Source organism: Xyrauchen texanus, chromosome 9 (assembly GCF_025860055.1).
Source record: "Xyrauchen texanus isolate HMW12.3.18 chromosome 9, RBS_HiC_50CHRs, whole genome shotgun sequence".
Classification (NCBI taxonomy): domain Eukaryota; kingdom Metazoa; phylum Chordata; class Actinopteri; order Cypriniformes; family Catostomidae; genus Xyrauchen; species Xyrauchen texanus.
In genome coordinates this window covers 12,778,477-12,791,509 of record NC_068284.1, presented here as the reverse complement: position 1 = coordinate 12,791,509, position 13,033 = coordinate 12,778,477, and the positions used below count along the sequence as shown (strand labels likewise).

The 13,033-nt window shown below is 37.7% G+C and overlaps 1 protein-coding gene across 1 annotated transcript in view; it reads right to left on the bottom strand.

Moving 5' to 3' along the window:
* The window catches only part of xpr1b (xenotropic and polytropic retrovirus receptor 1b), a 33,463-nt gene extending 21,216 nt beyond the window's left edge, over positions 1-12,247 (bottom strand). The window contains exons 1-2 of the mRNA XM_052134662.1: positions 11,913-12,247; positions 3,139-3,190 (exon numbers count right to left, since the gene is read on the bottom strand). Of these exons, the coding sequence (XP_051990622.1) occupies positions 3,139-3,190; positions 11,913-11,981 (121 nt within the window). The 5' untranslated portion in view covers positions 11,982-12,247. The remainder of the gene's footprint in view (positions 1-3,138; positions 3,191-11,912) is intronic.
* Positions 12,248-13,033: the final 786 nt, after the last annotated feature.

Here is a 13,033-nt window from a genome sequence, read left to right as displayed (position 1 = left end):
CATTATGCAGGATTATGGCTCTCTGGGAGCTTTAGCACTATTGTAGGAAAAATGAGCATTTGGACACGTGCATGTGTTTTAGTGCTGTAACCTTTGGATGCAAATCATTGCTTATCTGAGAGCTAGAACAATCCTCCATAAGTTTCCCATCAGCTGTGGGTCTAGGGCTAAGTCAAAGGAACTCGAAAAGATAGCATGAGCATTACAGTCGATACAAAGGTTTCCTTTATCACATATGTTTAAACATGATATCCTGACAAAGCTATTCAGTTACACACTGGGGCCAGATATAACTATGCTTCACATGTGTGCAGTGGTGAAGTAAACTTGCACTGATTTTAGGTCAGGATATGTCATCTGCTGTCAGTACAGGGTGATTCAAAACAAAAGATGACACTAAGATGCAGCTATTGAGCTGATTTACATAATGTTCAACAACTATAATTTATAAGAATAATACCAAGTGTTAATATACATCTTTGGCTAACTTAACCTTGGGAAACTTGTATGGGAATACAGTGACTCTTGATGGAGGCCTTAAACATTTTTGTTTCAGAAGCAATATTCAAATATGCAAAGGTTTCATACCCTCAATTGCATACTGCACAAAAGTAATGTAATTATACTGTTGGCAGCTAAAATAATCCTCTTGGTTTAAAAAACATATCACACAACTGGATTGTTTGCCAGAACAATTCTTAGGTTTAATCTCATTTCAAATCATTGCCGAGATGCATGTGTGTTCAGGCCCATTATTCAGGCCTTAAAATACTGATATGCAAGCAAAAGACAGTTAAGTACCATGACATCAAATAACATTCTGTAACTGCTGAAACAGCACAAACTGAACTCAAAATAAAGCTTTTTATTGTCTGAAAACGTATGGATGCAGTCTTACCAAGAGGAACAGGGTGGCAGAGACATTAACAGGTGTTTGTTTTTATACAAACAGCAAGTTGCAAGCAAAGCTATTTCAGGATATAGTATTACCACTTGGTTTGACAGGTTTTATACCCGAATGTGGAAAAAAGGTAAAACATGTTTGTATGCTAATCAGACATACTGATGTAGACTCTGTAATACGCTGTTATCTGAAAAAGTGATAATAACCTTAATTTGCAGATCCTGAGGTTAACCTTTGCCATTTTTCTATTAATGATCACCATCAATTTTGAATGATTTCAGATGTTGATAAACTATTCCCCTGTTGAAATGGGTCTTTTGGTAAAAGCAACTAGACTGAAGGGAGACAAAAAAAAAAAGCTGTAGTAAAAGATACATACCGTAATTTCCGGACTATAAGCCGCAACTTTTTTCCGACGCTTTGAACCTCGCGGCTTATACAATGACGCGGCTAATATATGGATTTTTCCCGCTTTCAAATTTTATATATATAAAAAAAAAAAAAAACATTCTGTGACGTGCTCAGTTTTTTGGCGGCGTGAAGCTTTCATTAGACCAATGAAATTGCCGAACGGGTTAAGGTCAAACAACTTTTTTTGTTTACTGTTTAGATTAGATCGAGCGCGCTCAAACTTCCCATCATTCTGATTACGGTAGTAATTTTGTCACCCTCAAGACACGGAGAAATGCATATGATGCAGCTTTCAAGTTGAAGGCGATTGATCTGGCTGTTGGAGAAGGAAATAGAGCTGCTGCACGGGAGCTTGGTCTTAATGAGTCGATGATAAGACGTTGGAAACAGCAGCGTGAGGAATTGACTCAGTGCAAAAAGACAACTAAATCTGAGGCTATTCAACTCCGACACCGAAGGAGATGACTTCAGTGGTTTCAGTGCACAGGACGAGGAAGATAGTGACCAATGACTTTCTTGGTAGGCTACTGTTTACTGCAAATGTTTTATTACAAGCCGTGTGTGGCAGCGTGTTTCGTTAAAGCCTATTTATTGTTGTTACAAGCCGTGTTTCGTTAAAGCCTGTGTAAAGTTCATTTGTTTCAATGTACCGGTAGGCACCTGCGGCTTATAGACAGGTGCGGCTTATTTATGTTCAAAATCATATTTTTTTAAAAATCAGTGGGTGCGGCTTATATTCAGGTGCGCTCAATAGTCCGGAAATTACGGTAACTCATTTTCTGTAACTGCAAGGCTATACATCTAAAAAGGGCAGCAAATTATTTCATTTTTGACAGGCATGAAAACAAGGCTATGAGAGATAGACTTACAGTGTACACATATAAAGCTGTAAAGGTCCAACATTATATCTAATTGTATTAAGTTTTTTGTCTACTGAAATGTTTTTTGGAAAGCTAAACGATCACACCAATCTAAACAACAGTACAACCCATGCAGAGAATGGAAGTCTATTCCTCACAGCCTGGTTTTCATTTCCATCAAAAATGTAATATGGCACCTCTCTGAATAAGGTCTATTAAGTAGTTCCCGATTTGTTGACCGTACTAGAGTATCATATCACTTTGCCACACGGCAATTGCTGGTGTGTACTGTGGATCACGGAGCACTTTATTAGAACCACTATCATTCTAATAATTGTCTGATGTGGTCTGCTGCTGCAGCCCATCCGCCTCAAGGTTCGATGTGTTGTGCATTCTGAAATGCTATTCTGCTATTCAGAGTGGTTATCTGAGTTACCGTAGTTTTTCTGTCAGCTAGAACAAGTCTGGCCATTCTCTGTTGACCCCTCTCATCAACAAGGCATTTCCATCCACAGAACTGCCGCTCACTGGATGTTTTTTTGTTTCTGACACCATTCTGAGTAAATTCTTGAGACTGTTGTGTGTGAAAATCCCAGGAGATCAGCAGTTACAGAAATAATCAAACCAGCCCATCTGGCACCAACTATCATGCCATGGTCAAAATCTCTGAGGTCACATTTGTCCCCATCCTGATGGTTGATGTGAACAGTAACATTAACTAAAGCTCCTAACCAATATCTGAATGATTTTATGCATTACACTGATGCCACACAATTGGCCGATTAGATAATTGCATGACTTAGTAGGGGTCTTCCTAATAAAGTGCTCAGTGAGCGATGTAGTAAGAGGGGATTACGCTATTACCATTAAGGCATATACTGTTTGTGCTTGTTTATGTATAACAGACTTGAGAATTTGACCTAGTCCTGGTTTTCGTCTAGTCCTGATATATGTCATATTTACCTTCAATTGATGGGGCCTGGTCCTGTGCGGCGTACAACATTTCTTTAAAAGCCTGCAGAGAAGAGAACAATATGTGACGCCATTTTCAGAGGTCAGACAATTGGCTTTCATATTACACAGTAGCATGTGACTGGCCCAGAGCCCATGCTGACAGACAAGGGAACTTCTGCCAGGATGCAGACAGAATGAGACAGAACAGGAATGAGTCCTTGAGTACAGAAGAGGAAGTACTAAATCTAAAAGGCATGATAGAGGAAATGGCTGTTTTTAACTTTGTTCCATCAAATCCATTTCAAGAATCTAGAATCAGTTCGGAACACGGTGAGAAACAATTCCAGTAGCATTTCCACTTAAGCACGGTTTGGTAAACTGGCACAAAAAGATTAGAAACCCTTCTCAGCCCAGATTTCTCTCAACCGTCCTGGTGAAATGGCTTTAGTATGTGGCGACTCATAATTGTCAATTTGCCAATGCCAAGGTAACTCATTTGTTTCTAAGTAGCTGGCAAAATTTGTTATGATGAGGTTAACAAAATGTAATTAAACAAAAGTGTATGTTTGGTGTATCTTCATGGTTTGATGTTTGGGCTGTCACGATCATGAAATTTGGTGATTAATTGTCAAATAATTAATTGCAATTATGATAATTAATTGTCTCTTTTAGGGCTGTTATGATTGTTGTCAAATAAATTGTCAAATTTCTTAAGGTGCATGTGTGTTTTATACACAAAGAAGTTTTATTTTCTATAAAAAATTAAATATAATTTTTTAAATATTTTATTTTATAATATTATGCAATAGTAAAACACTTCTGTCTTAATTTTTTCAATTTCACGTAGGGCTGGGCGATAAAACGATATCAATATTTATCACGATAAAAAACTCTGATATCAATATCGATGACAAGCTTTGGAGTAATTTTCGATATTTAGCCCGTGTTCTACATCTAGACATACATGTTGCTAAAAACACTAGCAGTTTGGCTTTCTTTTAGTATGTTTCCACTGGTGCGTAGTTAGCGAATGTGAGCACGCGCTTTCAATTCCTTCCTATGGAATCCGAGCGCCAAACTTTCGAGGTGGATTGTAAAATTTACAGCAGCGCGGGGAAAGCAGTTCCCTAGTGTTGGGAGTGGCTTTGTGCGGATTTCTTCCGCTTCAGTGGAAACGCAGCCTCAGACTGTATGAAGTTGCTATTGCCCCCGCTATGCAGGTTACCGCGTTCCGGATCCCAGATTGATTCCATCTTGACTGCAAGATATCATGACGATGATTACACCTTCTCATCGTCTCTAGTGAGAAGCAAAACAAAACAACAGTGCCAGTTACATCATATCTGATCTTTCTGCGCTGTATTCTTAAATATTTTTCTCTAGGACTGAAACACGCTTCACCGATGCGCTGTCCGCACTGCTTCCTCTTTCCCCCACATGTGCGTAAACATGAGGTGCGTGTTTCCAGAGCGCCTTTAGACCATAAAATGTTTTCTTTCTAAATTTTGTTTTATTAATCAGCATGTTCCAAGCCTTTAATAATAAACAAATAGATTTCAGTTCTAAGTTTTTGAAATTATTCAGATGTCATCATCTCTGACAAGGATAAATGACAAAACAATTACTAGTTTGTAGCCTAGTCTTTCTCACTTGAATGAAAATAGAAAAACGGTCCATTCAGACTTTTACATTTTCAAAAGTTTCTCTGTGGAGATACACCTGAACCCCCTTCTATGCCCCCATACTATGATATCTGTATGTAAAGAAATATTAAAATACATACATACATACATACATACATATACATACTGTCATTATGACTCAAAATGAACAGATCATCTTATAACATTCATATCCAACTGCACTCAATTGATAAACTATAAAATATTGAAATATTTTCATAGAAGATCCCTCACACACCTCTGCATTGGCGGTGTCTGAGCCCCCAACGCATTTTTGTAAAGACTATTTAGGATTTTGTTTTCTCTTCTTTTTTGGAAATTAAAAAAACATGTGCAATGTACAAATGTGATTCAATATCGTGATAAATATCGATATCGAATGATATGAAAAAGAATACTGTGATAATATTATTTGCAATATCACCCAGCCCTAAATTCACGTTATTTTAATGCTCTGATTAAACCCACAAGGCTTTATTTCTCATGAAGCAAAACCTTGAGATTTAATTTCATCCTTTCATCACTCCATAGAAATAGAGTAAGTGTGTATCTCCTCCTTTGTGTTACTGCATGTCATTGACACTGCATAAGTGAACCCGCTCTGACCAGGAACATGTGCCATTACACAATCATTTAAAGTGAAGCAGGAGCTCTTCAAAGTTTATATTTGTTTGTTTACATTTTCATCATTCAACTGAATGACAAACATATGTACATATATTTGCTTAAAATTCCCTAATTTGGGCAATCAAATGTGATTGGAATTTGAAGTGCACAATAATGGCAGTTATCACTAGAGGTTGACCGATTAATCTGCCGATTTTTAGCATTTTTAACCTAATCGGCATCGGCCAATATCCAAGTATATCAAGCCGATTATTAGGCAGGCGCATCTGTGGGCAGCCTAGTGTTGTTGTGGAACGCGTGTTCGACGCACGCTGCCCCTAGAGTCATTTTCCAGCAGAGTGAGCAGACCTCATCCAGTGCCTAAGGAAGGAGCTAAGCTCCTTGGAGAAAATGGTAAGGATTACATTTGTATAACTTATTTATATTTAATTAAAAACTTTTGATATGTTACTGCCAACTTCAAGAAAAAATGCGACATGACGTTCGGCTACTTTGGATATTGATAGTGTAGTTGAAGTTGCATTATCACAGCAGAAGGGTTGCTATCATTTCACAATAAGTAAGCAAGAATTTTGCAATTACAGACAGTGAATCTGAGACTTTTATTTGTTCTGTTTGTGTGTCTTATATTTGAGAGGGTTGTCACTCAATGCAGAGAAATAAGTAATAAAAATATACCAACGCACTATAGGCTAGTGAAGGACTGGCTTTGGTAAGCTCGGACGTTATCGGTTCTGCTGTCGGTACTGGAAAATTAAGAAAATACATTTATTATTGCTATAAAGAGAAAGTTATTTTATCTCACCAGCCATTTCTATGTATAATAATATGAAACAATTTGTCTGTGATGCAATTTAGCTATTCGCAGTCGGAGAGAGAGAGAGATCTCGCGCACAGCGAGCACAACAAGAGCCCTGCATAATGAGTGACAGAACTAAACATTCAAACGTAGCCTGGTTTAGATCTGTGATATTAGTCTGATTTTATTTTAGATTTCACCTTCCAAAGATTATAAAAATAATATTTATACATAAGCCACATTCTGTCTAGCACAACTTCCTTCCCTTCACAGCGGTGCACTGACATTTCTCCCTAAAACTCAAACTTAACGTCAGAATCAGCACGATCGGTGATTGTTGTAAAATGCAGTCTAGCTACTGTTGCTAAATTGCGGGACGCATTTAATAATAAAAAGAGCGCAAGAGATACCGTTCCCAAGGCGGCGCTCCGAAACAGACCACCGAGACAAGCAAAGTATAGGCTACTTTGGGTTTCATACGAGTCTAAACGATCAAATATACACAAAAATATGTCAAAACGACCGGCTTGGAGATTCACTTAAACACAGTTTATGTCTTAAATGGACGTAGTTATGGAAATAGTTGGGAGAAAATGTGCTGCATCAGGAGCCTATTAGACTCTGTCTTAAAGGGGAAGCTGTCTAATCAACATGCTGACGATTGAGCCATTACTGAGAAAATCACTTACTGCTCTTGAATGAATAACTTCTGCATTAATCTATCTATGATAAACTATGCAGTGTTATTTTACAATTGATTACTTTATTAGATTTCTTTTTAGACCACACCTGAACAGTAATGTTAGTAGACCTTCCTGAAATTAAATCACTGTGCCTATATAACGTTTATCTTTGTGTAATATATATATATATATAAACAAAAATAACCGTTAAGAATACAGTTGAAGTACCGGATCGATAAGCAGTATTGGTAAGATAGTAATACCATTAAAACTTAATGATACCCATCCCTAGTTATGCCTGTGCTTCTCTTGGATGCTCTGAATATTGGATTACGTGTCTGGATTGCCCCTTAATTAAAGCTGCATTTGGATCTCAACCTTCGTGTCTCGGAGCAGTTCGTAACACCTGCTTTGTTTATTTAATATATTTGTTATACATTATTTATACAATATGTTTTTACATTATACATTTTTAATTTAAGTGTACAAGTGCAGATTGGTGAAGTGTTCAATAAATGTATTTGTTGAGAAATTTTGCCTATCTTAAGTAATTATTTGTGTTACATTTTATCTTTCAAATAAAAGGTTCAAATAAGAGGATAAAAACAAGGACATATCGGCCAAAATAAATCAGCAGCATTAACCCGGATTTCAAAAGATCGGCATCGGCCTGAAAAAAAAAAAACCAATATCGGTCAACCTCTAGTTATCACAAACAACCACTGTTTGATCACATAACCGCGGTCAGACAATAATTTAATAAATCGCAACAGGCCTAAGCCAAGTACATTATTTTTCGACATGCTTTTTTCATCAGGTAGGTAGATTATGCAAGCTAGCTCATTAAAACTAAAAAACATATCATTATATTACTCTTCTAATATTTTGTCAATATATATCCTTTTTAGCTAGTCTGGAAACTTTTAGCTCTCTATGCGTTTCAGTGGCATGCACAACATATCAGCAAATTGTGGTAACCCTCACGCCCTTTTCTCTTTGTGACATGGGACATGCCTTTCCGATGCTTTAGCAGAGTAAAAACCAGGGGGAAAGGCAGTCCTAAAAATTGGAATATGTGATCATCTTCATAGCGCACTCGCTCCAATGTTTACCTCTCATGCAGTCGACAACTGACACATTTGTTACGTACATTCAAGCACCACCGTGGAAATAGACAACGTAACCGTGCTAACTGGTCTGCATCAGCAACGAATGGCACTGTTTCACAACGAGAACCGTTTGGCCCGATGGTGGAAAAGCGGCTCTAGTGTCGTAGTATAAAATAAATAAAATAGAAATAAATAAATGACAAAGCACTGGTTAAAAAAGTGGCTAGTGAGAAGGACTTTGCAGCCTTTCTAATCAGCAATAGTGATTATGAAGAGTCAAGACACAGCTTAGCATAAATTGAACATTCATCTGAAAGCATGCATTTTAAAATGCATGGTCAGGTCACATATATCTCATGACAACCAACTGCCTCCAAGAAAACTTTCTTTGATAAACTATTTTTCAATTACCTATTTGGTAAGTTCAAACGGAAAACTAAAAAATGTAATCTCTGTGGTCCTCCAAAACATATTTATTTTACACAAAGTTATTTTACTCAGCCCTTCATATTTTTCCTTTAAGCAGTGATTTGGGCCGAGGTGCATTTTACAATGCACTAGGTCAAAGGTCACGTTTAATCTGGTGGAAGACGCAGTAACTTTGCCTGTGGAACACACATCAATAACAACACATCAATATTTTCTTGGCCAGCCCTCTAGTAGTCATCCTCACTTCTCATTGTTACATCACATGATACTGATGGGAGAAAGAGAAAAACTCCCTTGAATCAGATGACTTCCAGGTAAAACCAATGAGAATTGCATTTCTAAAATAATCGTTAATTCCTTACAATTCCCATCCGTAGTACAGCACCAGGTCAAAACTATTTTATATTTTAGAGTTGTAAGTTCAGTTTAAACTGAATGTGATGAGAGAGAAAGACATCATGCAATAACAAAGAGAGAAAGCCATCATGCAATAACAAAATGTAATTTTCTATATTGCCGGTTGCTGGTTGCACATAACAACGGACATACAGTGTGATGTTGTTCAACTGCAGAGATGTTCAATTCAAGTGCAAATGCATTAGGGGAAGGGGGATGGTTTGGATGTGCTGAGGTCGCCTGGGCGCCACACTGCAAAAACAGAGTCCTGTAGGAAACACTGGGTTCATGCTAAACTGTTTGGTGTGAAGAAATTGAGGCTCAGAGGAGATCATGGGCCTGTGGGGAGAAATCTGACAAGCATGAGGGATGTTTACTTGTTCTACCCGCAGGCCTGCACAGTTCAACACACAGGCCAAAATACACAGAGTTCCCATGACAGTGAAAAAGCTCTAAGTTTGAGATACTGAAACACTTTCTCTCGCTTCTTCTCTTTTTAAGCATTAAGGATCATGTGATAGCTCCCACAGAACACAAAAATCAGCAGAAACGCTCATATCTCTAAATTAGCTGACGTCAGCTTTGTCAACACACTGTGTGTCCCAGTGACGTGCACAGATCTTAGCAGGGACAGGGCGGAAGGATAGAAAAAGGCACTGACCCCCCCCCACTTAATTTTTTTTTATTTTTTACGAGTAGTAATTATTAATACTTAACAAATTTCTTTGCTCTTAGTATTTAACCATTTTCGTGCATATACTGTGTATACTGTACATAATTTTTTCAATTTTTCCTTGATCACAAATAATAGCCTATTTTGTTATATTTCTCACAAAAAGCACCATGGGATTACACTTGTTTGTTTATTTATTTTTAGACCTGGTCTGTGATAACCCCATGTTTATGACCGGTGTCAAAGTAAAACCATGGAATTTTTTAAGTACCTTGGAGTCCCATGACAGTATCATGAAATATGAACGTGACCCCAGGAAACGTGGGGCACGGTGCGAAAGGCGTGATTAGAAAGTGCAAGCGCAAGGTGTATAACATGCGAGTAAGGGCAGCCGGTGGAGTTTCTGGTGCCTCCCTAGGGGATGATGGCACCTCCCTTGGGAGTTGGTGCCCGACACAGACTGCGTAATATGCGTATAGGGAGCTGCAGTACTGTGGTAGCCTAATGGTATTTTTCTGAAAGTGATTCATCAAATGGCTTATTAGTTTCAACAAAACCAAACTGGCTTTGGCTGAACCTACTTCTTAATTTTATGTTAATATTCTATAAAACACAAATTAAATTTAATTGAAAGCGACCCAAACGTTTATAATCCCATTCTAATAAATAAATATTTCTACTGCAGGTGTGCAATGTTGGACAAACGGTAGCAATAAAGTATTATTCTTTTGATGAACTTACAACACAATACATAGATACTTTTTATCTGACCTTTTACACGTCTGAGTTAACGGCACTTCGATGATGTGGGGCAAATTCAAAACTGCATTTTTTGCTTTCTTTGTCAGGCACTCCTGTGGGAGGGGATGCCACTCGAAAGCTTGATCAAAACAAAGTGAGAAAATTTATCTTTTCTCAGAGGGCCCTTCCACATGACTGTTAGCGTAACATTCATAAAGTAATGCCATGTTTCCTTCCTTGCCTTCAAGGGATCTGCACTTTGGAGTGAGTAGGGCATAGGGAGGATCACTTCCGAATGGAATCCGCCCGCCCCTGATCTGCTTTAGTGTGCGCACTTAACTTAATTTTATTTAATATGCCCAAAATTTCACAATAACACATTATTACTGTTGTTGTGAGATTATGACGAGATTTAAAATTTGTTTTATTTAACTATTTTCATTTAATGATTCAAATTTCCCCCCTTTTTCTGGACGACAAAGAGGGCAGATTTAAATTTGTGAACGAAAGAGGAAGGGGCTTGCCTTGCACCCCTACTGCCTACGCTCTGTGCAGGTCAGTGGTGTGATACAAAATAAAGATCACAGCAACAGTTCTGAATATAACAACACATTAACACACCAGTGACAATGTCTGAAATGTCACAAAAAACAACAGCAGGTGAGATGGAATAAACAGTGTAATCTAACCGTTTCATTGTTATACTAATCGAGCAACTACAAGCCTGTACACCTATCTACAAACACAATAAACTGTGTACTATCAAATAAGGATGATGACTAATTAATTAGCAAATGTCCAGGAGGAAAGCAATAATCTAATTATGTATAGACTATAAAACCCTGAAGGAGCCGAAGTACACTAAAGGCCTGTCAAGTTTAACCAAGCCCACTGTCAGAGACGAAGAAAACTGCTTCCTATATGCCTTCATGTGGAATTATTCAATTATCTAGTCAACAAGCATTGCTCCGTAAAGGCCTGAATCATATCTGTTTGTTGTGAAAGAAGTACATCCTGCAGGTTACTACAGATCTACCTATAAACAAGACAAAAGGGCAATACAATTTATCAAGCTGACTAACGGTTGAATGCAATGTTTATTGCACTGTGGGCCTCTAAACAGAAACCAAAAAAATCTAGTTTTTATTCATCTAACACAATTCTAGATTTTCATCAGTACTGTAACAAAGCCATAATTGATAAACGTGACTTTAATCCCCAAACTGACTGACCAAAGGTTTCTTTTAGATTTAAAATCAGAGATGCAAACTGTTTGTGTGAAATAAACATACAGTACACATAAATATGAAACTATAAGATTAACCTGGTCTCCTTGTTGATTGAGTATAGTTATATAATAAATATATTAAATACATCATCGTTGATCATGTGCCGCGTTAGACTGAATCTCCCTCATCACTGATGTTCACAGACTCACATTAGCTTTAAAGCTACCAGCTGTTCGCTTCAAGGTACAGACTAACTCAAAGCTGATCTGACAGATATTAATCGCATAAATAGGGAGGTACACGTGTCTTTGTGCTTAGTTTGTATTATAATGACAAGGGACTGATTTTAGACTAGTTCGCACTCTGATATAAAAAAGAAAAGAAAAAGCTCAACGTTGGGTTTCTTCGCTCTTACCTCATATTGAATATATTGTTTCCTCCACTCCGGAGTGATGTGGGCAGACAGGTGCTCGGTGAATTTCATCTTTATGAATATTTCTGGATGTTCTTGTCTGAGGTGAGACTCGCGCTGCTGGAAAATTACCAGTGAATCATCGCCCTCAGATTAACGGCTGGTTTTCGCAGCTCCGCGAGACATATATTTAAAGGAAATATTGCAATATTCACAAACTATTCCTCATGATACTTTCCCGGTGTTTTTAAGTACTGCGGGAGGTTGGCAGCAGCTGTTTAAAGTGGCGAAGCCGTTCTAGACGGAGGGTTTTTCTGTCTGATATCTCCCGCGTCCGCCATCATTGTCAGAGAATGACGTCACGGGGGAAGTACGTTTTCCAGCTCGCGCTCAGTCTGATTGTTAATGTGAATTAAAAGACCGCGAAAGGACTGTCAGGTTATCTTTAACAATAGGCCTTAATGTAAAACCTGTTTCAGTCATCATACCAAAGGCGCGTCCATGTGACTTGCACCAGTTGTTTATCATTGACAGTACGTGCATCTGTGTCATTCCTACAATGCGGTGACATTTCGGCTTTGAAACTTTTACAAGTAGCTTTTATGTTACATCAATAAAGGGTCATCCTAAAGATTGTATTAGTTATGCTGGTCAAGCTAAATTACGAAAAATAAAACAAAGTTAAATACGCAGGGTCAATAATGGGGTGGATATTCAGTATATTATACTCGACAAGGTCTGTGAATAATATCTAACTGCAAACATATTTATTAACGTATTTTAAGGATTTTATTTCTGTTAACACAAATATATGAACATTTAAAAATTACATTATCTTCCCAAAACAGGGTGGACATGCCATGGTATGCTTGACAACATATGAAAACGCCACAAAATTAAGGAAAACTTAAATACAAACGTAATAATTTTGCAGAAGGGCTGATATCCACCGTGTGTGTGATATCATTTCCTAACATATATCTTCAATGAAAGGTCATAGTATCATGACAGATCAGGGTGCGCAATAAATCAAGGGACACACAAACAAACCTCCACTATCAGTGTTAAAATTACACATTTACCACAAATGAATACATGTTAGTAAGAGAATGTAACACTAAACA